The 27,552-nt window shown below is 40.2% G+C and overlaps 1 protein-coding gene across 1 annotated transcript in view; it reads left to right on the top strand.

Annotated features, from left to right (window-relative positions):
- nde1 (nudE neurodevelopment protein 1) overlaps window positions 1-25,619 on the top strand; it is a 43,867-nt gene extending 18,248 nt beyond the window's left edge. Inside the window, exons 4-9 of the mRNA XM_068003227.1 lie at window positions 2,544-2,692; window positions 6,787-6,923; window positions 7,047-7,220; window positions 9,122-9,204; window positions 19,972-20,126; window positions 22,438-25,619. Coding sequence (XP_067859328.1) covers window positions 2,544-2,692; window positions 6,787-6,923; window positions 7,047-7,220; window positions 9,122-9,204; window positions 19,972-20,126; window positions 22,438-22,531 — 792 coding nt within the window. The 3' untranslated portion in view covers window positions 22,532-25,619. The remainder of the gene's footprint in view (window positions 1-2,543; window positions 2,693-6,786; window positions 6,924-7,046; window positions 7,221-9,121; window positions 9,205-19,971; window positions 20,127-22,437) is intronic.
- Window positions 25,620-27,552: the final 1,933 nt, after the last annotated feature.

The raw sequence follows: 27,552 nt of genomic DNA, 5'->3' as shown, positions 1-27,552 counted from the left end.
TGCTATGTGCAAATAAGATACTACTTTTACCTACAAAACAGTGATTGCACTTCAAATGTAATTCATTGGCTGTGGAGCACATCGGCAAGTTCTGAAGTTGTGAAAAATGCTATATAAATGCAAACTCTCTTTTCAACCTGAAGAGATCACAATTATTTTTTGGTAATTCTTCTGCTTTTTATAAGACAGGAATAATTTTGTACTATTGCATTTGGCTTCTACAGCTATGCTCCTATTTTGTTCCCTCTTTGCTACTCTCTGCCATTTTGCACATTTCTTTGTTCCTGTGATTTCCTTAACTTTTCTCCCTACAGACTATAGTTTAGAGATAGCACGTATGGTTACTGAGTTGGATGAGGGCTAAAAGTCACATCAGCAACTGCAGAAAGATCACCCACAGCTGAAATTGAGACTGGAACGGTGTACATTAATTAAGGACTCCTAGTCAAAGAAATTCAAGGAGAAGAATTGCTGTTTGTTATTTACAAAGTTTGCTTTGTTCCTAATAGTTGTGATATTTTGTTCACTTGAGTTATGTGGAAGGATATATACTATAAATATCTAGCTAGATTATATGACTTGGGTGCTTGTTCATTCTTTCCAAAAATAGATTTGCTTGATGTTTTAAACTTAGAACTAGGTCTGTTGTGTAGTCACTGTTGTAATATAGGCAAACACTAGGAGAAGTTTTGAGGTGGCTTTGAAAACCAAGCCAGAAACTTTAATTCAGTTCTGTCTTTCAGGCAGTGGAAACTAAACAAAACCATGCATGACAGTTCCTTCAAAGTCTCACCACATAGAACAGCAGTTGTGTTGCTCTAGCACTACCCATGCTGAGATATTGGCAGATATGAATGTATTGTATTCCAGCAAAAATGGTGTTCTGTCCTGTGCATCTCCTATGATGAGGAAGTGTGCTGGTTTTGGTTAAATGCACAGCAGGCATTCATGGGATAAAATATGTTGTGATTTAATACTTCTCCCAATTTATCAAAACCCTTGTGCGTGGCACAGCTGGATGTCTCAATCATACAGCACAGAAGGAGGCCTTTTAGCCCATCATGCCTATGCTGGCTCTTTGAAAGAGCAGCCCAACCAGTCCCACTCCCCTCCTCTTTCCCCAGAACCCTGCAATTTTTTCCTTTTCAAGTATATATCCAATTCCCTTTTGAAAGTTACTATTTAATCTGCTGCTTCCACCACCCTTCCAGGCAATGCATTCCAGATCATTCAGGTTTCAGTTTAATGAACAGTGTTGTAACAGACCTCAGAATAGCACTGCTGGTCTTGAACATAGCAAGTCTTGTGTTTGTAATCACAAATGGACTATCTTTTTTTGGTTGTGGGGCCCAATGAGATATTAAATCTTGGTGCCACAGGACAGAAAATAATGCAAGGTCAAGGTGATGTAGGCAGCTATCTTACAATTAGGCTTTGTGGCAGTTTTTAGAAAAAGATATTTTGAAGACCCAGTGCTGGGTGAGTGTCATGGACCATGTGTATTATTTCTTATCTGAACTGATTTTAGGGAAAACAAAATACACAATAGCTGTTTAAAAACGACTAGGTAAATTCTAAGTTTTGATTTGCCTCCTGTTGTCTTGGGCAGTGGAGTGGGCTCTCATCATCTCACTACCTCTAGTTTTGTTCTATTTTCTCTTGACTCTCTTAGGATAATGGAGAAGGAGGTACTTGGAGATTTTATCTTTCAGAATTTTACTATTTTTAAAATCTTATTTCGAAGATGGGTGAACACTGATCTATCTGAGCTTGAGGGATTGATCAGGTTGATCCAGTTTTAAGCCTTGCACTTTAATAGATGGTGGTCCCTTCATACATTAAGTCTGTATCAGTGACTTTAAAATGTTTTTGCTTTTGAATAACTTTAAATTAAAATTATAATGCTAATAAATTCCTATTAGAAGTTGTGCAAACAAGGGTGAAATTAATTCATCTGCTTTCAATGAAATAAGCAAAACCAGTGGGAGTACAAATTGCTGCTTGTTGCTGTGACACATGCTGCATATTTGCTTTCTTGAGCTGAAGAGCAAACCATGAGAGATCTTAAGAAAAGTAGTCCTGTGCTCTAGCCATCATGGTGTGGGGCAGGCTTGATGGACCAGCTGGCCTTTTCCTGCCTGTCAATTTTGTACGTTCGTAAAATCTAATTGAATTTTAAATCTAATAGACTTGCTTCCATGAAGATTGTTGTAATTTATTGCTGCAACAATGAGTTCTAAATTTGCATTTTTCTTTTCCCTCCTCCTCCTCCCCCTCCCAAAAAGGAAGATGGACGGATGGGGTGTAGCTCTGTGGGTAGCAGCAGTCCTCTGGTATCTCATCCAAATGACCCTCCTTGGTTGAGTGTTTTCTTGCAGCATCCGTATGTATTTTAGGGGTAGGAGAAATGGAAAGGTCAAAGGATAGTTATTATGAGTTTGGGCTGGAGGAAGAACTGCTCTTTGCTACCTGTATTGGGCCAGTGAAGAACATCTTCAGTTTTGCCCTTAACAGCTATGTCTGATTCTTGCATTTAATTTCAGGAAAAGCTTGAAGAACATCATTCAGAGAATTATAAACGGAGTACTATGCTACAAGATGAACTTACTGAAACCACAGCAATTAAAGACCAAATGCAGAAATACATCAGAGAACTGGAACAAGCAAATGATGACTTGGAACGGGCTAAAAGGTATGCATATCTTTCCTTTTTTGATGTAGTAATTTGTATTGTGCCATTGAGATAATGTACAGAATATTAGCAACCAAAAATGTAATTGTGCATTTCTTACACTTTTTTTGACCTATCGGGGCACATGGGTAGGGTGGGGACGGTTACAAATGCATGTAGCATAAGAAATGAAATGAATGAGTTGAAGCACAAATTCAGCTTAAAGGATATGATATAGTAGCCATTACAGAAACCTGGATACAAGCTGGGCATGATTGGCAGCTAAATATTCCAAGCTGTAGGATCTTCAGAAAGGACAGGGAAATTGAGGGAGGAGGAGGAGTGGCAATATTGATCCGAAACAATTACAGCGGTAGTAAAGCAGGACATTAAGGGTGATCAGGCAGAGGAAACAGTATAGGTAGAGTTAAAGAACAGCAAAGGATGCAAGACCCTGGTCGGAGTTGTCTACAGACTTCTTGATAGTTGGGGGGATGTATAAACACGGAGATCAGGGAAGCAGAAATAATGACTGTAGTGGGGGATTTTAATTTTCAGACTGGGAGAAGCAGAATAGGTTAAGTAGTGAAGGCAGTGAATTTCTAGAATGTATTTGGGACAGTGTTCTGGAACAATGTTTTAGAACTGACCAGGAAACAAGCCAAACTGGATTTAGTGATGAGTAATGAACCAGAATTAGTTAACAATCTGTCGATAAGGGAACATATCATGAATGGTGACCGTAATATGATTGAATTTGATATTAGGTTTTGAGAGGAAGAAGGGAGAGTCGCAACCAAAATTTTAAAGTTAAGTAAGGCAAACTTTGAAGGGATGAGCAATAAATTAATCATCGTAAACTGGGCTGAGCTGTTAATAGATAAACTTAGTGGGACATTTTCAAGGAAGTTTTTGATATGATACAAAACCAGTACATATCCCTAAGAGGCAAAAGCTCTACTTGTGCAGTTAAGCAACCATGGTCAACAAATGAGATAAAAGACCGTATTAATCTAAAAGAAAAGGCTTATACAAATGCAAAGAATTGTGGAAACCCAGCAGGCTGGGAGAGCTATATTTTAAAGAAAACGATACAAAGAAAATAGTGAGTTGCAAAAAGTCAGTATGAACAAAATCTTGCAAGAGATATCAAAGACAACAGTAAAAGTTTTTAAAAAAAATAAATATATTAAGAGCAAGAGAGTGATAAGAAGGAATGTGGGCAAATGTAGGTAATACTGAAATGGATAATAAGGACTTGTTACATGTATACTTCATATCAGTTTTCACAGAGGAAGAGGACAAAGTACCAGCAGTACAAGGGAACCTGAAAAGAAGTCAAGGAGAGGAATTTATTGGCTATAATATAAGTTTTCAAAAAAATGGTAATGGTGAAAATAATGGGACTTAAGATAGACAAGTCTCCAGGACCTGATGGATTCCACCCTAGGGTATTTTTTTTTAAAAGGTGGGAAATTACAGATGCATTAGTCACAATTTTCTGAAGCTCTCTAGATTCAGGAATTGTGCCTTTTTGGATTGGAAAATTGCAAATGTCATTCCATTAGTCAAGACCGGGAGAGGGAAAACAGGTAACTACAGACTGTGGGGAAGTTACTAGAATATAGCATCAGGGACAGAGTGAGCATTTGAATAAGTATGAGCTGATTAGAGACTCTGCATGGATTTGTGAAGGTTAGGTTGTATCTGTTTGTAAAAATACTATAAATGTTATTTCTGCTGCTGTTGGCTTAGTTAAAATCTAAAATGACCCCTCTGACACACTCTCTCAGCCACAGGACTTGTTTTTTTAATCTGTGAGTTGTGTAATCAAAATTTGTTGTAACAGGCTACTTCTATGCATTCTAGGGTCTGCAGATACTGACTTGTTAAACCAAGCTAAGATTTCAGACTATGTATTTACCATCTTTTTCCCCACCCCAATCAGTGTTCCATAGGGTCACAATCGCAATATTTGAAGTGTAATCTTCAACAAAAAATTACAGCAATCTGTCAGGTGCCAAAGCTGTATTGTTGTCTTGGTGATTGGCTTTAAGTTCTTAATTTTATTTGAAAATTGGGCCAAAAATTCTTTCTGGATTAGTCAGACCTGCAGGTGTTCTGGTCTTTGCCCAGACTGAAGAATTCTGATATTTAAAGAGCTTGGTTTTATGTAGGCGAAAACAAATTACCACAGATGATGGAAATCTGAAACAAAAACAGAAAATATTAGAAGTTGACATTTCGGGTGTGCGTTCCAAAGAAACGTCAAATTTGCTGTTCTCTCTTGCAGATCCTGCATGATCTATGTTTCCAGCATTTTCTGATTTTTGTTTTAACTTTTTACATACTGTGTGACGATCTGAAGGAGTCCACTGGAAAATAATATTTACAAGACTGTTTTACTTGGCGGGGGGGGGGGGGGGGGAAGTCTGAAGCTTGAAAAAGGTGGGCTGTTTCTTGATCACATACATCTATATCCTTTCACATATATTTATTTGTAAGGTATTTCTGCAAGCAGGGTCAATTGTTAATACTCATTTATGTTGGTTCTGCAAGTCCCAGAGCAAAAGATGCAGATTTTGGGACCATAAGGGATATGATCTGGTTACAGAAGCTATTGAGACTGCTTGCATGTGTATTTGCAAACCTTGATAGGGTTCTTAAAACATCAGTCAGCCAGGGAGTAGCTGCAATCTAACTCTCTCTTGTGCACCAGCATATGTACAGTGGAGCTAGAATAAAGTTCCTATTTTAAGCAGTTGCTTCCAATGTATATATCCTGAGCTCAAACATACAAGCAAAATATTGCAGATGCTGGAAATCTAAAATGAAATCAGAAACTGCTGGAAACGCTCAGCAGGTCAGGCAGCACCACTGGAGAAAGAAACAGTTCTGATGAAAGGTAATCGACCTGAAACGTTAATTCTTGTTTCTCTCTGTAGGTACTGCCTGACCTGTGTGTTTCCAGCATTTTCTGTTTTTATTTGAGCTCAAACACCTTTGATACCCAATCTATCAAATGCGATTGAGGAGAAGGATCAATTCTGCCTGTCTGGTTTTGGATTGTGACTTATTTTTGAAATCGAATTGTTTCCCTTTACAAATATGGAGGTGATGAAGAAAGTGTGTTCTCTGTAATGTTTTTATAATTGGTTGCTGAATGTTAATTTTACATAACGAAATGAGCATCAGCTTTGATGTTTGTAATATAATCAAGATCAGGCAGCTAACCAGCATCAAGGCTGTTGTTTTCAAGGTTGTGATTGAAGAGCCAAAAAGTTATTTGTGTTTAAAACCATGCGATCCTGCTTAGAAAATGTGGCAATAGTGAGTTCTGATGTGGGGCCCATGGCTGTGTCTGAAATTCCTATCTAATGATCATGCTTTTAGTGCACTGAAAAATGGTGGTCTGTTGCAAACTGGCTGAAGTTCAGTGATGAAATTGTGACAGTTGCTTTAATGGAAATGAATTGTTTTCAAATCCTCACTTTTTCGCATGTATTTTAAATGGGTTCACATTTAATGGTAAATGGTGGCATTGTATGCAGAACGGTGTTACTACTGTCGCAAGCAATGCTTTGCATTTATTTGATTTTATTTTTAAGAGTGCTAATTTGATATTGCGTGCCTTTAAAAGATTTTAAAATGCCTTTGATCACTTTCAGCAGACAATGTAAAAGTAAAAATGATTCCAAAACATTTTGGCACGGGTCTGATCAGGAGCACTGGGATTTTAAAAAAGGCAGCAAACTTTATTCAAAATGCCACTAGTTCAACAGTGATTCAGCACCATAATTAAATATACATATACTGATTTAGTTAACTTTTTTGTTTTTAAGTAGTGGCTTTGGGAGCTATTTAAATTAGAAAAAGTAGTACAGTACCTTGAATTCTTGAACTGAGAATTTGCAAAGTTCTTTTACTTGCACTGTAACCAAGTTTACATTTTTTGTAGTTCTTGCCAAATCTAAAATTACAATTCATAATTTTGAATCCCAGTTTTGTGGTGTTTGGGCTCATTATTTAATCTGGTAAAAGTCTTTGTACTTGCAGTGAAGTGTATCTTAAGTACCTTTTTTGATTCTATTCCCTGTTTTTGGCTTTCTGCACAGAGCAACTATTATGTCCCTGGAAGATTTTGAGCAGCGTCTGAACCAGGCAATTGAGAGGAACGCATTCCTGGAGAGTGAACTAGATGAGAAAGAAAATCTTTTGGTTTCTGTACAAAGACTGAAAGATGAGGCAAGAGGTTAGCATTGATTTTATCTTAATTTTATTTTGGATCTACAGTTAGATGTGTTTGGAAAAGTTCACTACTTTCTCTGAAAAAACTTCACCAAAAGTTTTGCATGGAAAATGATTTTGCTTCCAGATCTGAGACAAGAATTAGCAGTACAGCAGAAACCAGAGCCCATCAGGAAACCTGCAAATACCTCCTCGGAGTCTGAAAATGCAATAATGCAAGCATCCACAACAATGCCTTCAACCCCACTGATGTGTAAAGGACCCAGCAGTGGGTTCCCCACATCTGCCATATTTACAAAAGGTAATTATCAATATTATTGAACAGTTTGATATTTCAGAATTGTTTTTAGACCTTTTATGTTGTCTGGTTTCCATCATATACATAATTTTAAAAACCTGTCTACAGGAGCATGGTTTACCCCAGAAGGTGGGAGTGAATTAATTATACAGGGACGTAGGATGTTCAGGAAGGATAGAAGAGGAGGAGAAAGTAGCTTCATATGTTCAGGATAGGAACTAGGAAAGCTGATTTGATATCTCTGGAGGATATACAAAAAGAAATGTATATGGTGAACTGGGTGGCATTGGCCTTTCACCTCTGGGAGCTGGGTTCAAGTCCAGCCCATGTTGATCAAAGTCTCTGGCTGTAAGGATCCTTTGTGAAATGAGGGTTGGGCAATCATTCCAGACCTTGGTGGTTATGGACCTACACTATAAAATTGTCCCTAATTTGGTACTAATTAGCAATCTCATTCAGAGGAGCACATAATAGAAATAGGGGGAAAATGATTGCAGGTTGGGGCTGAGGCATATTGGGCAGAGTAGAAGCAGCTTTACCCTGCACCTGGCTGTGCTTGATGCTGTCTCTGGGTGCCTAAATTGGGAAGAGTTTAATTTCAATGCTAAAATCCCTCACCTTGAGCACAAAAAAATAGTCTGCCTTGGATTAACAAGCAGGTGGAGGGCAGAGTTAATGAGTAGTAGATATAGCGTCCCCATCCTGGAGCAGGATAAGGATAGCTCGTGAGAAAGTGAAAAGGACACGACATGTACACATAAATTGTAATAAGTGACCTCAATCAATCCAATAGGGAGCGCCCTAATTGAATTTAGGCAACAGAATCCGAACTAGTGAACGTGGTACAAGATTGCTTTTTGGCTTTGTTATAGACACTACTGGACGGAATTCTCAAATAGGCTTAGTTACAAGTGACAGAACCCATAATATAAAGAAGTAGCGAAGCCTCTAGGGACCAGTGGCTACAAAATGATTACAATTACTTGGAACTCAGCAACAGTAAGGAGCAGGACAAAAATGGACTTTAAAAGGCAATTTCATAGGAATGACTATGAACTAAGAGAATTTCTGAAAGATTTCAATTTAAGATGGTAATAAAAGAAAAATTCTACATGACCTATAAGGAAAAAGGGCAAAATTCTGGGAGGAGCATAACAATTTGCTAGAAATGAGTTTCAATGGTCTTTCATTGTCTTTGACATTTGCTTATTCCCTGGTTTATGGTGACAGGCAATCTGCTGCCGGCTCTCAGCACTACCATAGCAGCCCATTTAAAAGGTTCACAAACGTCTTTACCCACCGTCACTTTTTCCTCCCCTTCTGTCCCTGATCTGATCCTGCTGGGAAGCACCTGGCTTTTGCTTGGTATGGCTTTCTGTGTGAGAGATCCCTGCTGTTGTGGGGGGGGGGGGGGAATGGTAGGATTCTATGAAAGGATGAGCAGGATGGGTCAAATGGCCTCCCTCATCTATACTTATGGAATCATAGAAAACTTACAGCACAAAAGGAGGCCATTCGGCCCATTGTGTCCATGCTGGCCGAAAATGAGCCACCCAGCCTAATCCCACTTTCCAGCACTTGGTCCGTAGCCATGTAGATTACGGCATTTCAGGTGCACATCCAGGTACTTTTTAAATGAGCTCAGGGTTTCTGCCTTTCAGGCAATGAGTTCTAGACCTCCACCACTCTCGGATGAAAACATTTTTCCTCAGCTCCCCTCTAATCCTTCTACCAATCGCTTTAAATCTATGCCCCCTGGTTATTGACCTATGACTTCCCATTATGAATACCACCACAGTACGTTGCTCCATGACTGATTTTGCTCAACATATTATTCACTTGGGAGACGTGAATGTTAACCCATCTTGTGTGTTATTAATTTATTTGTTTTTAAATTTTTTTAGATGGTTACACTGGCAGCCCTCTGACTCCATCAGCCAGGATATCTGCACTTAACATAGTGGGAGACTTACTTAGGAAAGTTGGGGTAAGGATTGCAGCATTTTTAAGTGCAATGTTTTGTGACTTTCTAAGCCCTCTGGGTCTCATTCGTGGCCTCAATAAGTTGATAATTGAATTGCACAAAAAATAGTTCTGGGGAGAAACTGGCCATTCCCTACTGAATAAAATCAGACTCTCAGCAGTATCTCATCGTCCCTGAAATGGGAAGCACTGATAGAAGTGTTTGCAAGCCTTTTACCCCATTTTATATTCACATAAGAGCACTTGCTTTGGAAAGCATTATTGAGCCCATATTGGTCAAAAAAATAAAAAAAATGTCTGCTAGTTTCACATTGCACTCTTTTCACCTGCATTAAATGTATCCTAGTTTTTCTTCCAGTACCTTTTGCTGTAACTACATTACTTGTATTTCACTGATTTATCCCTTGTGGTGAATGGTGAAGGAAGCCTAACCCAACCTATCTGAATTAGCCAGAAACCTTTTCCGATGGCTTGTAAGAATAGTTGACCAATTCTGTAAACTTGGGATTTACTCTTTGGTTTTGTTCTATTGATTTGTTGTAACCGTGTGACATTCGGGAGGCATTTTCTTGCTTTTCAGGCACTGTCTTTTGAAGTCAGTATAAAGTTGTTTCTCTCTCGTGGGTCATTTTAAGCCAAACTGTTTGTCCACATTCTGGACTCACAACTGGTTACCAATTTCATTGAAGTTGTTCTCTTTGCTGGGAAGCTGTACCGATGAAAAGTATATTTGTGCATACTACCACCTGTTTTGTTCTTCCCTGTTGTCACTGTGGTGACCCATTCAACTTGTTAAAATAAAGCTTTTAAACCATCTGTATGGGACAACAGTAATTGGGGTAGGGGTGAGATAGAACAAACGCCACTAATTGAGGTGATGATAAACAGCAGATCTTGTCTGACTGTAGAAAACTCCAGTGACGATTTGGGCTGTTCCTATTAGCAAATTCTGGGGTTTCTAGAAGAATGCAGTTCCCTTTTGCTACTGTGATCTAAGTATATTGTCCACTTATTTGGTTATTGTGGTGTCTGTATTTGCAGGAAAAACTTGCACATTTGCAACATGTCTTATCCCATGAAAAAAATCCACTGCTGATTTTTGATACTCTTTTTGGTACTGCAGTGCCAAAAAGAGTGACAGTTTGGGTTCATATATTAAAGTGGGAGGCCATTAAGGCTGAGTAGTTCAAATAGTGGGGATTCTGCTTAATGTAAATGTAGATTATTGGGTTGTAATGTTGCTGTGTATGTTTTATAGGAAGTTTTTCACCACCTGATCCAGACTATTGAGTGCTGAAAGATGAGTTGGGATGGTGATAAATGTTTCATTAAATTGTTATGGTTTTGAAACCCTGTTCAGCTGTTTTGGTAAATTGCAGTATCTTTTTTTAAAAAAAATAAGAATGTCCAAGATTTTAGATGGACTCAAAAGGAGTTTATTTATACTTCAATCTATACTATTATCTAAAAGTCAACCAATATTTGATTTTTATTTAAGAGAATTGAAGGGATACTGCAGCTCAAAAGAACAGTGTCTTTGTTTCCCTATTAATTTGTGGTAGCCTGGATTTGTAGATGTATAAACACCAAAGTTTGTATCCAGCTTTGAGAGCCTTTGCTATGGCCTGATACTTTTCTGAATATTTTGTAAATTTATGGAGATTGCATACAGTGTATTAAACTAAGTAAATAAATTGTATTACATAACTCCTCAGTATGCCAATGTTCTGTAAATCCGCATAAAAATTTATTGCAGTTTATGCTCACAATTAGCTTATTTCAATGCTTCAGAGGTCATTGGCTGGTACATTTAAAATAGCAAAGAACAGCTGACCCTAATGGCACATTGAGGTTGGGATAATAAACCATGCCCAGGAGAGCTGCAAGAATCAAGTAAACCTAGAGTAAGAAAAGGCATTCCTCTTTATTGATTCAACTTACATGTACTGATAGGATTTGTTGTTGTCCTTTTTCGAATAGAGGAGAGGGGGCCAATTCACCTGGGATTACCAGATAGAGGAGCCATGTGTATAGTAGGCAACTTAACATACTCTTCATTCTTTGAAAGTAGTTTAACCAAGTATGAAGCTCCCACCCGTCCTGTACTTTGATGCTGCTCAGAACTAATTTTAAATGTTAGGTTGCTCGTATTGTCAATCTCGGCTGTGGCTGAGAATGAGGCCTTTCATGCGATTGAATAGGGCGATATTACTTAATTCCAGTTTTTATTTCATTTTTGCACCCCCCCCCCCACCAAAAAAACAAAACCCGCCTGAGTGGTAATAAATCATTATATTTGGAGATCAAACTTCTCAAAGAACAAAGACCAAAGCCTACAGTAGATAATATGCCGTATAGATTAGTTCCTTGCCACAGATATTTCCCTGGTTCCAACAGCTCAGGAATCATTTTAGTTCTAAGCCCCAATTTGAATTCCCTCCTGGGCCAGAAAACTGACTGCCTGACCTTTCATGTGTTGTGATTTGGAGCAAAGGTTCCATGCCAAAATTTCATAAGAACATAAATAGGAGCAGGAGTAGGCCATACGGCCCCTTGAGCCTGCTGTGCCATTCGATCAGATCATGGCTGATCTTCGACCTCAACTCCACTTTCTTGCCCGATCCCCATAATCCCTTGATTCCCCTAGAGTCCAAAAATCTATCCATCTCAGCCTTGAATATATTCAACGACTCAGCATCCACAGCCCTCTGGGGTAAAGAATTCCAAAGATTCACAACCCTCTGAGTGAAGAAATTCCTCCTCATCTCCGTCTTGAATGGCCGACCCCTTATCCTGAGACTATGCCCCCTGGTTCTAGGCTCTCTAGCCAGGGAAAACAATCTCTCAGCATCTACCCTGTCAAGCCCCCTCAGAATCTTGAATGTTTCAATGAGATCACCTCTCATTCTTCTAAACTCCAGAGAGACTAGGCCCATTCTACTCCAATCTCTCTTCATAGGACAACGCTCTCATCCCAGGAATTAATCTAGTGAACGTTTGTTGCACCACCTCCAATGCAAATATATCCTTCCTTAGATAAGGAGACCAAAACTGTACGCAGTACTCCAGGTGAGGTCTCACTAAAGCCCTGTACAACTAGTCCCACTCCCCTGTTCTTTCCCCATTGTCCTGCAAACTTTTCCTTTTTCAAGTACATATCCAGTTCCCTTTTAGAAAGTTACTATTGAATCTGCTTCTACCATCCTTTTCATGTTGTGCATTCCAGACTCGCTACATTTAAAAAAAACCTTCTTATCTCCTCTTTGGTTCTTTTGCCAATTATCTTAAATCTGTGTCCTCTGGTTACTAACCCTCTACCACTAATCAGTGGAAACAGTAGATAAGGAGAAAGTATCAAAACCTCTCATAATTTTGAACACTTCTATTAAATCCCCCCTTCTTCTCGAAGGCGAACAACCCCAGTTTCTCTCGTCGCTCCACAGCTTAGCACAATATGATCGTTCTGTCTGATCGAACTGTCCCAGGGGCATCTTCCACATCAAGCAGTCTGCAGTGAACATGTGTATCAAACAAAGGACACATGCTGTGTTTGCAAGTGGCAATACATTTATCACTTCCTGTGGAAAGAAGGCTGTTAACAGGTGGACAGGGTGCACAGCTTTCAATGGATGACCAGGTCTCTTCAGTGCAAAGAGTTGCACATAATAATGATATGTGGTCTTAGCAACCCAATGGCCTCTTGGAAGAGAGAGGATTGCGTTCAATTATTGTTGAGGTGATCTATGACCATCATTATGCATGTTGGTTGTTATCTACCTTCATTGTGTCATTTCAAGGTGCTCACATTGTTTGGAGGAGAACCAACACTAAGAACATGGCTCTTGGTATGGTTAGCAGCTCTGGATGCCAGGGATAGTCCCACTCTGAGAAACCCTTTAACACGAGCAGCAGTTTGGCCTGGGCATTTCAACATCTATTTGTTGTTCTTGACTGCTGCATTCACCTTCTAAGACAAGTGTGTTATGTAACTTTGGCGCAGTGAGAGCACTGTATGTACAAAAGGACAGCAGCTGTGTACAGTCCATGATATGGTACTTCCCTAGAGGGTGAGAGCTTCCAACTTGGGTTTGTGCCAGGCTTTGTGACTCCACAAGAAAGGAGCAAAATTGAGCAATTAACTTTGTCTTTCTCTTGATATCACCAAACTTCTTTCCATTATACACTCAAATGAGGAAGATGTTGAAGGATGTGGAGAAAAAGACCTACATAATTCCTTGAACGTGAGAGTGCAGGTAGATAGAGCCATAAAGGCCAATAACATTTTGAGTTTTCTGAATGGGAGCATAGAGTAAAGAGGAATGTACAAGGCACTGGTTAGGCTATAATTTAGAGTACTGTGTGCCGTTCTGGAAGTTCTGTAATCGAAAGGACATTAAAGTCATAGTGTAGCGTAACAAGGATATTATAGGGTTGCAAAACCATGTTTCTGAAGAAACACAAAATACTGAGTCCTTCTACTGGTACAAAGAAAGCCAAGAGGAGTTTTAATAGACGACGTTAGGATAGGATCCTATTTCCTCCAGTAGGCAAAGAGGTCATCAATTTAAAATCCTGAGGTCAGGAGATATTTCTTTATACAGAGTTGTTAGAGAATGAAATGTTTTGCTACTGGAAGTAGTTGAGGCAGGGACCATTGCAATTTTAGGGGGAGGGGGGAGAGAAGAGCAGATAAACTTTGGAGAGGGCAATCAATGGTTATGGTGAGAGCAGGGAGGTGGAATTAATTTTGGATTGCTATAAATGTGATTGGATGAGTAGCTGCTTCCTTGATGGTTCTATTGAGCCAGATAGAGGGGACATGGTATTATCTTGGTTGGTGATTTCCCTCCAAGCAGCTTGCATTTGTCTTTTTACTAAAGCTTGACATTTTTGCCCCAAATAGGACGGCTACTCCTTTTGGTGCAGCAAGGCCTCCAACCTTCAGCATCAAAAGTAGCAGTGGATGTCATAGTGCTGGAAACTTATATCTGTTGGACCATTGTGAACAATTAGTCAATTCTTCTGTAACCGCCATAACTTGCCCTTTAAAAGCTGTAGCTTTGCTGGATTTTCCATTCTTCAGCCAAGTGGGCTACGTGTAGATCAAGCTCTCTGGGCAAGCTTTTTATATGCCAGTAGCCTATTCAAATTAGAAGGATGGGACTTCCTTTAGTAAATATGCCACCCCCTGCAACCTGAGCTGCTAATGCAGCTGAGGCTCATGCCTATTTTTCTTGGACTTTGAGGCTATAGAGTCTTTCTATCTACAGGTGTACTTTTTATAATCTTTGATCCCTCTCTTAACTTGACATTTATTCAGCTCTTCAAGAAATTATCAACATATTAAATGCTTTTGCTTGGAGTCTCTTCTATTCATTTAGGTGGTGGGGAAGAGAAAAGATTTCTTCTTACTTGAGACTTGTTAATTAGCGTCTTAAATATTTTTTTTATTCATTCATGGGATGTGGGCGTCGCTGGCGAGGCCGCATTTATTGCCCATCCCTAATTGCCCTTGAGAAGGTGGTGGTGAGCTGCCGCCTTGAACCGCTGCAGTCCGTGTGGTGAAGGTTCTCCCACAGTGCTGTTAGGAAGGGAGTTCCAGGACTTTGACCCAGCGACGATGAAGGAACAGCGATATATTTCCAAGTCGGGATGGTGTGTGACTTGGAGGGGAACGTGCAGGTGGTGTTGTTCCCATGTACCTGCTGCTCTTGTCCTTCTAGGTGGTGGAAGTGCTGTCAAAGAAGCCTTGGCGCGTGGCTGCAGTGCATCCTGTGGATGGTACATACTGCAGCCACTGTGCGCCGGTGGTGAAGGGAATGAATGTTTAGGGTGGTGGATGGGGTGCCAATCAAGCAGGCTGCTTTGTCTTGGATGGTGTTGAGCTTCTTGAGTGTTGTTGTAGCTGCACCCATCCAGGCAAGTGGAGAGTATTCCATCACACTGCCTTGTAGATGGTGGAAAGGCTTTGGGGAGTCATGAGGTGAGTCACTCGCCACAGAATAAACAGCCTCTGATCTGCTCTTGTAGCCACATTATTTATATGGCTGGTCCAGTTAAGTTTCTGGTCAATGGTAACCCCCAGGATGTTGATGGTGGGGGATTTGGCGATGGTAATGCCGTTGAATGTTAAAGGGAGATGGTTAGACTCTCTCTTGTTGGAGATGGTCATTGCCTAGCACTTGTGAGCCCAAGCCTGGATGTTGTCCTGGTCTTGCTGCATGTGGGCTTGGACTGCTTCATTATGGAACTGAACACTGTGCAATCATCAGCGAACATCCCCATGTCTGACCTTATGATGGAGGGAAGGTCATTGATGAAGCAGCTGAAGATGGTTGGGCCTAGGACACTGCCCTGAGGATCTCCTGCAGCAATGCCCTGGGGCTGAGATGATTGGCCTCCAACAACCACTACCATCTTCCTTTGTGCTAGATATGATTCCAGCCACTGGAGAGTTTTCCCCGGTTCCCATTGACTTCAATTTTACTAGGGCTCCTTGTTGCCACACACAGTCAAATGCTGCCTTGATGTCAAGGGCAGTCACTCTCACCTCACCTCTGAAATTCAGCTCTTTTGTCCATGTTTGGACCAAGGCTGTAATGAGGCCTGGAGCCGAGTGGTCCTGGTGGAACCCAAACTGAGCATCGGTGAGCAGGTTATTGGTGAGTAAGTGCTGCTTGATAGCATTGTCGACAACACCTTCCATCACTTTGCTGATGATTGAGAGTAGACTAATGGAGCGGTAATTGGCCGGATTGGATTTGTCCTGCTTTTTATGGATCATTGTGGTATCATCTTCTTAAGTGATTTTTGTTTTTTTTTGGAATGGTTTGAAAAAATACTTAATCATATTTAGATCTGCTCAGATGTTTGAGGAATGAAGTTTATGACTAGATGCTACCCTAAATTTTCAAAATTAATGGTCTGTCTGCATCTAAATTAACAGGAATACCCATGAGTTTTTTAAGTATGTATTGAGGTGGAGGCTATGGTAGTAAAAACATTTTTTTGGGGCGGGGAAAGGGCCCAATGCACGCAAAGATATTTGTTCGCATTCTCATTCCTTTGTGTTCATGAGCCACAAACCCGTCTTTTTGTGTTAACTTTCACATCTGGAGACTTGAACAGTTTGCTGCGTTTCTTCAAAGGGATTACGTTGGCGCCAAAAATCATGAGATAGCTCAAGGTGGGAAGGAGGGAAGATTAACAATTCAGCTAGGTATGAGTTAGTAATAGGAGACCTCATAATTAGAGGGCTGCGGTCTTTTGCAGTCAGAACCAAGAATCTACTTTGCCTCCCGGAGGAGTCCAAAACTAGAGGTCATCAATATAAGATAGGCACTAATAAGTCCAATAGGTAATTCAGGAGAAACTTCTTTGCCCAAAGACTGGTAAGAATGTGGAATGTGCTACCATAAGGAATAGTTGAGGCAAATAGCATAGATGCATTCAAGGGGAAGCTAGGAATAGAAGGATATGAGGAGGGGTGGGAGGAGGCTTGTGTGGAGCATAGATGCCAGCATGGACCAATTGAGGTGAATGGCCTGTTTCTATGCCGTAGATTCTATGTTTTAAAAAAAAATTTAAATGTTACATTTTCTCTTTTCTTAATCCAATCTTTCTTTCCATCTCTTTATTTCTTCCTGTACCTGAATTGACAATTGAATTCACCCTCTCTAATATACACTTCCTTTTCAGTCCTACTGCTGTTTATTTCTCAATCCTACAATCTGGTTAAGGAGTCACACATTTGGTTGCCTTGTTCACTCAGGCCCCAGATGCCCTGTTTCCCTCGCTACGTACTTTTTAGCAGCTTAGTGGACAAAAATGTTTTGAGCTGAAGGGTGCAGGGACAAGTCTAACTAGCGACAGATGCTGTTAGATGCCCTGCTACAGCAAAATCTGGCCCAATATTTAGGAGGTACAGAATAGGTAAGAAATAGGAGTGGCAATATTGGTGAAGGAGAGAATACATACTATAGAGAGGGCTGATTTACACAAAAAAAGGGTTCAGACATAGTCAATATGGTTTTATATAAAATGGATTCTTTAGTGGAGTTGTACTACAGACCCCCGAATTGCGTTCGAGAATTGGAAAAGGAAATCTTATAGACAGATCTGGGAGATGAGTAGGAATAACAGAATTATTCTATGAGATTTTAATTATCCACTCATTGAGATAGGGAGGGAGATAATGCAGAAAAGGCTGGAATTCCTAAAATGTGTACAGGAGTTCTTCCTCATGTTTGTATACTTACACGGAGAGAGGCATTGCTAGATCTAATTGAGTAATGAAACAGATCAGGTAGTTGAGTTAAATGTGGGTCAGCAATTTGGGAGTCATGACCATAATATGGTACGGTTTAAGATCCAAATAGAAAATCTTAGTACAGAGAAAAGGGGTAGGGTAGATTTTAGAAGGTGAGGTGGAAAGAGATATTGACACACATGACTGTAGATCAACAACACCTTCTCAAGGGCAATTAGGGATGGGCAATATAAATGCTGGCCTTGCCAGCAACGCCCACGTCCCGTGAACGAATTTTTAAAAAAAAATTTTATAAAGGAGATGGCAAAACTTCAGGATAAATGTATGCCATTTCGAGTTTCAGAATGCCATGGATCATGAGATTTGAAACAAACTGGAATTGAAGAGGACATATGGGGCCTATAGATATGATAGTGAAAATAAAGCAAGGAGGAAGTATTAAAAATCCAAAATATTAAAAATATTGTAGCAATAGGAGAATTAAATGTGAGCGGGACCCCTGAGAAGACAGGGATAAGTGGAAATTACCTAATGAGTATTTCACTTCAGTGTTTACAAAAGAAAAGGATATTGGGGAGGAGGTAAGTCCTGAATTGATTAAAAGTGAGATATGATAAAAGAAAAGTATTGGGGAAGTTAAGCCACAGGAGGACAACGTTCTGTGCTTGAAGGGAGAGTAAATTCAAAACTAGTCTGCGGAAACAATGGGGGTGATTTTAAACTCCAAGAATGGGCTGTTGGGAGTTGAAAATAGTTTTTTTTTGGGTCGCAACCCCAAAATTTTCGGACTTTACATACCCAGTGGGAAGCCTGTACTTTTACCCGCCGACGTTAATCCCAGAAATAAAGCCGGGTTGCGGTCGCGAGCCAAAAAACAACTATTTTCAACTCCCACCTGCCCCAACCCACCTGTTCTTGGGGTTTAAAATTACCCCCAATATTTCAGTGAGCAAGTGGTCAATCTACGGAACAGGCTCCCTAGGGAGACAGTGGAAGCAGATAATATTGATTCATTCAAATGCAAATTAGATAGATTTCTTTCAGAATATAACAATTTTGGATACAGTATGAATAATTTGAGACATAACGTGGTAAGTGTAGCATGCTTGGAAGGAACAGGTGACTTTGGACTTGTGGTTCTCAAAGCTCTCCATCACTGGGGGTTTCCTCATGTCTGGTCTGTTGTAGACTAATTGATACGATAATGGGATTGTTGACTAATCCATATCGTGTGACCACCAGGATGGTAGAAGGCGAGCTAGATGGACCGTGGTCTTTTGTCATCTAGGAGTTCCTATGTAATTTTAAAGTAGTCTCTTCCAGCAAGCTCTGCATGGAAATAAACTTGAAACTAGGAGGGTTAAAACTCTAAAGCCACTAATCTCTTTACTGGTTCCAGACTATGTTTAAAGTAAAATACACAACATAGATTTAACAAACAGCAATTGCTACCCACAACATCTTATCCAGCAGTTCTTGTGCTGACAGATTTGCTTCTCTTTGAACGTGGCTGGCTCCTGTGGTAATGACAGGTCTGCAGGCTGCTCACCGCTTCGATAAGAGGAAGCGCATAGGGGACATGCTGCTGGAGGAAATGGAGCGAGTGGACGTCGCTTTGCTTTTATCCCAGTTGGTGGTCCTCCCTGGTCTAGAAGACATATCGTTTCAAAGTGAAGAACTTCTCTATACATGTAGTACATATGCTCCATATTTTGATGGTCTTCATTATATTTGGCACTTGGATAGGGCAGGTTTTTTATTCTTGGGATGTGGCTAATGTTGGCAAGTCTGAATTTATTTTATTGCCCATCTCTAGATGCCCTGAGGAAGGTGGTGAGCCACATCTGAAGCTTTTGGCTCAAATTGAATCTATACCAAGTAATTGCACTCCTGATCTCCATCACTGCAATCGCTTAATTTTGAAGAGGAAATTAAATTTTGTTTTCACATAGCATTCTACCTAAACAAAAATGTTTACTAGTTTATACATTTTCTGATTTGCTTACAAATGGTTAAGTGATGTGCTCCTAATACCTGGGTGTGACCCATTAGGCAGGATGCCTTCATTCCTGTGGGCTAATATGCAAAGGATCTCCCTGGACTCTATCTACAAGGCAGCTGTTTGTGGAGTAGAAGCTACATTTTGAGGAAGACTACGAAAGGGGGATAAAGAAACAGTTAAAATTCTGGCATACTACACGGATAAGACTAAGGATCAGAGTCACTTTTGATTAAACAATTCATTTAGATAATTTGAAACTTGGATAATCAATCTCCTTGTCAGTATTACGGGTTGTCTAATGTATTTTACAAGATAATTAGTCAGGAACTACCAGGTACAATAAATTTAACAGCAAAAGATGATTCTATATTCAAGCTGTAAGGCATGTATATGGAACAACTATGTTCTAACAGTAGTACTTCACTAGATGTTGTTTGGAGTAGTGAACCATTAAGGGATAGACATTTGTAAAATGTTTTTACATTTTTATGTTTTTACAGGCTCTGGAGTCCAAGCTTGCATCCTGTAGGAATTTTGTCTGGGATCAATCTCCAAGCCGTGCATCTCTACCATCCACTCAGAATGGAAACCGCACAATAAAAGACAGCAATGATAACCGGGTGCCCAATGCCAATCTACCCCAATATGACAAAGGGTTGGTAAAACCGTGTTTTAACAGACTTGCAGTATTTTGAGATGCAATCATCATAAGTGAACAGCACTTGTGTACAGCTTAAGTGACTACCTAAATTGTTGACTATACAGTACTTTGGAAATTTGGACAGATCTGTGCCCCCACTCTTTCTTCCGCCCCCCCCCCTTTTTTTAAAAATCTATAATTTCTAAGAACTCATACCCAATCCATCTTTAGAAAAATAACAACTTGCATTTATAGTATCTTGAATGCAAAAAGAAGTTCCAAGGTGCTTTGCAGATATAAAGAAAAAATGGATGCCAAAGGAGAAGCTATTAGGAGGAGCAACCAAAAGCTTGGTCAGAAGTGAATTTTAAGTAGTTAAAGTTTTAAGTGTCAAAGGAAGAGCAGGGTGGAGAGGTTTTGAAGGAAATCCAGTGCTTGGGGCCTCGGTGCCTTAAAGGAGGGGGATGCCCAAGAGGCTAGAAGTCAGGAGTGGAGAGTATGGGAGAAGATGTTGTAGCACCGGAGGAGGTTAGAGATGGGAGGAGTGAATCCATGGAGGGACAAGAATGATAATTTTAAATTTGAGGCAGTGGGGGACTTGGAGCCAATGTAAGTGAGTAAGGACAGAGGTGATGGGTGAGTGGGACTTGGTGCAGGATTGGCTGCAGGCAGCAGAGTTATGAATGAGCTGAAGTTTATGGAGAGTGGAGGATGGGAGACTGAGCAGAACATTGGTAACCGAGGTATAGGTGATTTTGATGGCAGATGAACTGAGATAGGGCAGAGGCAGATGATATGGAGGTGGAATTGGGCGATCTTTGTGATGGAGAGAATATGGTTTTGGAAGCTTTAAGTTGGGGTTGAATAGACGATTGATTTGAGATCAGTTTGGTTGAGCCTGAGACAGTGGCTAGAGAGGGGGATGGAGACGGTGGTTAGGGTACAGGGTTTGTGGTGGAGTTTGAAGATGGCGTGTGTATTCTCGTCGTTTAACTGGAGAAAATTGATGTTCACCCAACCTGGATGTATTGACAGCACTGAGGCAATTGAGGGGTGGTGGAGAGATAGAGCTGTGACATCAGCAAATATGTGGAAACTGGCTTCATGACTTTGTATAGTGTTGTAGATGAGTAAGAGTCGGGGGCCAAGCATGAATCCTTGGGGCACTCCAGATATCGTGGTGTGCGGTGGGAAGAGAAGCTATTACTAAGATGCTCTGGCTATGATTGGTTTAATAAGTGTGGAAATAAGCAAGAGCAGTCCCAACAGGCTGGGGAATGGAAGTGAGGCATTGGAGAAGGATGGTTATGGTCAAAGGCTACAGAGAGGAAGAGGAGGGATAATGCACTACAGTCGCATTCAGAGTGCCATTTGTGACTGTTCAGGGCCATTTCAGTGCTGTGGAAGAGGAGGAAATGTGATTGGAGAGAATGGCACAGATCTGGGAAGCAGCAACATGCTCCCAAGAATTTGGAGAGCTACTGGAACTTTGCTTTTGGATTGTTCAATGCTATATTATTGTATGTTAAATGTAGCTAGTTATATTGCAACAACTACTTGGATCCTGCTAGGAGAATGCTTGCATTTTATTGCTGCCATGCTGTTGCACTGTGCCACTCGGATGCTGCCTAATGATGCCATCAGTTGAATAGAAGTATGCTGCTGTTATGGGTAGTCATGTTGATAGTAAACAGTAAAACTGTTTGTACGTGCATAGTTTTTTTTGGTTGGCAATCCACTGCCCCCCCCCCCCCCACCCCCAAACCCCCCAAAAAATCACTTCTGCTTGGTGGTGTATCACCTTTTATGTCTTGCCTGAGAGGGGAAGTTCACCACAAGTGGGAAAATCTGTGCTGGTGCAGTCCGTCGGCTTACAAACCTGTTATCACTAGGCAATCTGTTTTTAGTCTGATTGTGACCTGGTGTAAAGTTGTTGGAAGTAGACTGCTAATAATACTAGTAATACTAGTAAAGACCAGCTTTAAATTCTGAATGTTAAAGACGGCATGTATATGGAAAATATCCAAGTCACCAATAGGAATTGCTAGATGAAAAAAGACCCAAGATCCATCTAGTTTCCCTTCTACCATCCGCGATAGTCACATTCAACGATATTGGAGTTCTTGCCTTAGGCAATCAATCTCTCTCCTAGTCTACAACAGACCCAGACATGAGGCGAGGAAACCGCCAGTGGTGGGAAGCTTTGGGAACTATAGGTCCAAAATAATCTGTTGTTCCCAAACATAACACACTTACCATATGTCCTGTCTCAAATTACACATATGCTGTATCCCAAAATATTTTTTGATTTTTGTTGTATTTCCAGGTTAGCCAAAAGGCTGGAGTTCGGAGCACTCGCCTCGAAAGTCTGCGCACAAGCAACTGTGTCACCACAGGGTGTAGTCAAAATCTTGCTCTGAGCATGGTAATTTTTAAAATTCTTCCTGTTTTTAAATGGATATTTTTGTAACCAAGCTCTTTAGCTTTCAGTGGGGAAGTTAGTAAAAGAAAATTTAATTTTTTTTCCTGGTGTAAGTTGAAGTTTAGTTTTTGATGAAAGCTAAAAGTAGATTTTTTTCTTTCATATTGAAGGTGTTTGACCCATATTTTATGACTATATTTAGAAGCCCTATTCCACTTGAGAGGTGGGATGGAAAGCTCATTAAAGAGGGGGCAGTATAATCAGATAATTGGAAAATGCCAGTTAAGAACTGAGTTTTTTGGCCTCAGTTTTGCACATTTAGGGTTTGAGCAGCATTACAGTAATTGTGTTTTAGCAGAGTCAGAGGGAAACTGGCTAATTGGAAAAATAACCATTCTAAGGAATTGATTTTTACAAATTGACCTTTTTTTATGCGATTATAGCTCACTCATTTGGCTTCTTGGTAACTGGTAGCTTGGACCTTGGGTATTTTATTTTAAATTATTAGATCTAAATTATTGAGTTAATTCATATTTGATCTAACATTGTAACCGCTGGCACAGTTAAAGATAGTGGGTTAAAGTGTAGCTCCACATAAACTTGTGGCTACTGAAGATTCTGTTACATTTATAATTTGATCTCTAAGCCTTGCATTGGTGACCCCGATGATGTGTAGCACTTGATCAGTTTACTTTTCCTAAATACCACAAGACTGGAATTGTATCAAGAAAGCTGTATACAATGATAATGCACCAATGCACAATGTACCAGTTCTGTATATTCTCTGGGCCCTGTTCGGCTGAGAGTTAAAATTGTTATCTGTTTGTAATTTGTAAGTCGCATATTTCATAAATATGTAACTTCCACTTCTGTATACCAATTTATGTAGTATAGCTAAAAATGTCTATCAATTTAAGGGTTGTTTTGTGCATGCTTGTGCAGTCAACACCTCCGTTCTCACCTTTGTCAATAGTTAATCTGTTACCTGTTCATCTATCAACTACCCACTGTCAATATCTTCTAAGCTCTTATGGAAGTCCAAATTTGTTCTATTGCTTTTAATGTATATCTGTTTCTGAATTTATTTCTGTGCCAAATGCTGCTTTATGCAGAATCTACTCTGAAATGTGTGCTCTTGATAAGCATGTAGAAATTTAAAAAACAATTGTGTGAAATCCATTTACCGTATACATCGAACAAGAGTACTTTTTTGTTTCACTGGTAAGATTCGATGTGAACAAAGCCCTTGGAATAGAAAGGGTATTGAACTGGTAATTGCATTACTAGGTTTAGTTCACAAGTGAATACTCATGATTAATGAGCTCGACAAGTTTGAGTAAATTACAAGGACTTTTTTCATGAGTAAAATAAACACTAGTACGATGCCACAGGTGCAGTGTTCTGTTACTATACATCCGTTACTGCTTATAACTGGAAAAATTCATTCTAAAAATTGACTTCTGTAAATTGTTTTTATCGAGAATTTCATGTGGTTCCCAAGGGAATCTTGACAGTGTTCCTTTTTTAAAATTTGAGTGCATAGGAAAGTGTTCCAGGTCAATTGGCTACAGTCAGTTGGAGTGGATGAGGAAAGAGGGGTTTAGAGCTGGTGAGAGGAGTTTGCATATCAATTTGATCTATCACAAACAAGATAGTTATGAAGATTTTAGTATTAAAGTATTTTGAGCTGAGGATGGCTTTGCAATGGTGTTAAGTTGATGTAGAATTTTTTGTAGACTGGATAGTGCCTTAATGATCATAGTGCCTTTGATTATGGAACAGTAGGTTGAGGTCCTATGTTGGAACTAGGTTTGGTTGGTGAGTTGATTTTTGTTAAGTACCAGTCAAAAACCTGTAAACCCAAGGACTTAATCCTAGTGAATAATGATCTTACTAGCTGCTGATGGACCTGATTTCTGATTTTATTCTGCTGGTAGTGAAAGACCCACATCACAAAGTTTTCATCCTAGCACTAGTAAGCAAATTGCTCGAGCTTTGAGATGGTGTATCAGCTAAGGGTTTAACCTTTTAGGCGATCTGTCTGGCAGAAAGAGGGGTTATTTTCTGGTCAGAAAAATTGATTAACCAAAGCTAGTAGTTGCATTTAGGATCACCATGACCTTTGCTATAATTTTGAAGTCCATTGAAAATTGGAGGAAATCTGTTCCAGGACCTTCTCTTCCCAGGGGAGGAAAAAGCTGTTGAGTAAATCATTGTGGTATTTTGTATTTTTGCTTAATAGTCTCTTGTGAGAACTATTGAGGTAGGACTGTGGTTCTGTTGAACAAATAACAGGATTGATGATACCTGCGAGGTGTATTTTGTTTGACTATGCTGGATGCACTAATGTCTTGTCTCCATGTGTACTTGCATTGAGTTTTAGACCCTGGAACTGTTCATTCTTGTGCTCATTATTAGACATCCATGTTGGAGAATGGAACATTTTCCAGATTTTTGCACCTAGTGCCTGTATTTAGTTCCCTCTGCACTGCTATTTGGTGCCTTAATTCCAACCTCCAGCATCCTTCATTGCTGTGATGTTTCTATTTTCCATGCCAGATCTGAGTGAGTGCAAATTTAATGCCAAGTTCGAATGATTGGTGCCTCTTCTATATTTGGCCCATAAAAAATTTAATTAACTTGTGAGGTGACATCCTGCAGAGTAGATGTGAATGGTTGCCACTGGCAAAGAAATATTTCTGCAATAAAAGCAGAGGGCTTTACACATGGAGTATACTATTTGGCTTACTGACAGCATGGAGATAGTTGCTGGGGGATACTGTTATGCAGTGGTACAAGAAGGGAAATGCCAACATTTTCATGCCTGAAACCTCAGTCCCAGTGACTTACCTATTTTCTCTTCTCCCAGCCCCCCCCCCTCTTTTTGGGAGTACAATATTTCATAAATTGTGAAATCACTGGTGGGGACTATGAAAGTAACTAACGGATGTATACTGTTGCAGATTTAGGCCACAGTGTCTGTTTTTACAAAACGTTGCCATATCTAAGTTTGTAATCCTGCTATGTCTGTAACTTAACTGCATTTCTTAACCAATCAACTGGAATAAAGTTGATGTCATTCCCCAGTTGTTTAGTTTTTTTTGCATTATTCCAATTTTTTTTTAATGTTTGGGAGTTTCTGTACAACAGTTCACAACTCTGATCTAATGTTGGGTGTCTCATCTATGCCCTTGTGGATGAAGGCACTAAGCTTAAAAGATCAGAGTGTCTCCGGTTCGATTTCTGGTCTCAACCAGGCTAACGATCTTTGGCTTATTGGTCCTGGGCTAGAGGGTGGAAGGAATTGGGGTTCCAGCTCCTGATCTCTCTACAGTGACTTTGGCTGGAAATATGTGCATGTTGGGCAGGATCAGGCTCCACTGTCAAATAATCAGACTGCCCTCATTCATAGAATCATAGAAGTTACAACATGGAAACAGGCCCTTCGGCCCAACATGTCCATGTCGCCCAGTTTATACCACTAAGCTAGTCCCAATTGCCTGCACTTGGCCCATATCCCTCGATACCCATCTTCCCCATGTAACTGTCCAAATGCTTTTTAAAAGACAAAATTGTACCCGCCTCTACTACTGCCTCTGGCAGCTCGTTCCAGACACTCACCACCCTTTGAGTGAAAAAATTGCCCCTCTGGACCCTTTTGTATCTCTCCCCTCTCACCTTAAATCTGTGCCCCCTCGTTATAGACTCCCCTACCTTTGGGAAAAGATTTTGACTATCGACCTTATCTATGCCCCTCATTATTTTATAGACTTCTATAAGATCACCCCTTAACCTCCTACTCTCCAGGGAATAAAGTCCCAGTCTGTCTAACCTCTCCCTGTAAGTCAAACCATCAAGTCCCGGTAGCATCCTAGTAAATCTTTTCTGCACTCTTTCTAGTTTAATAATATCCTTTCTATAATAGGGTGACCAGAACTGTACACAGTACTCCAAGTGTGGCCTCACCAATGCCCTGTACAACTTCAACAAGACATCCCAACTCCTGCATTCAATGTTCTGACCAATGAAACCAAGCATGCTGAATGCCTTCTTCACCACCCTATCCACCTGTGACTCCACTTTCAAGGAGCTATGAATCTGTACTCCTAGATCTCTTTGTTCTATAACTCTCCCCAACGCCCTACCATTAACGGAGTAGGTCCTGGCCCGATTCGATCTACCAAAATGCATCACCTCACATTTATCTAAATTAAACTCCATCTGCCATTCATCGGCCCACTGGCCCAATTTATCAAGATCCCGTTGCAATCCTAGATAACCTTCTTCACTGTCCACAATGCCACCAATCTTGGTGTCATCTGCAAACTTACTAACCATGCCTCCTAAATTCTCATCCAAATCATTAATATAAATAACAAATAACAGCGGACCCAGCACCGATCCCTGGACTCCTACCTAAAGAATAGCCGTGGATCCATACACAGCTGGAATCGATATCTTCAGGAAAGCAGGAGGGAGAAAGTTGGCAAGAATACATATGCATCCAGATGGACTCTACCACCTTACGGTGGGCACATTCCAAAATGCAAATTAAAACATTTTTCTCTTTAGCTCTCCAATAATGGACACCCCAGTTGCCTCTTTCCAACATTTTCTGTGCTTTAAATTTAAAGCTGGCATTGTGCGGAGGTCTAATTCTTATGTAAACCAGCTTAGAATGTGTCTAAATCTGGAGTTACTGCCTTACTACCACTATTTGTGCATTTCAAAGTGAATTTTAGATGCTCCAGTTTATATTTGTGACTTGCATAAGATGTGTAATTCCTATTTTTACCCCCCACCCACCCACCCACCCAATATGTACCGGCTACAGTTTGGAAAGGTAACCTGCTGCTTCCAGACATTTGTTTTTCTTCCTTTCCCCACCTTTGGGTGATGTTCTCTGGTTTTATAATGAGCTGTGTCACTCAATGTAACTAATTATTCTAACACTCCAGTTGAACACTGAATTCATACTGAGATTATAGGATCAACAAGAGTTGAAGCAGTATAAGTGTG

The sequence above is a fragment of the Heptranchias perlo genome, chromosome 22, assembly GCF_035084215.1.
Source record: "Heptranchias perlo isolate sHepPer1 chromosome 22, sHepPer1.hap1, whole genome shotgun sequence".
Taxonomy (NCBI): domain Eukaryota; kingdom Metazoa; phylum Chordata; class Chondrichthyes; order Hexanchiformes; family Hexanchidae; genus Heptranchias; species Heptranchias perlo.
This window is presented reverse-complemented; position numbering and strand designations above follow the sequence as displayed.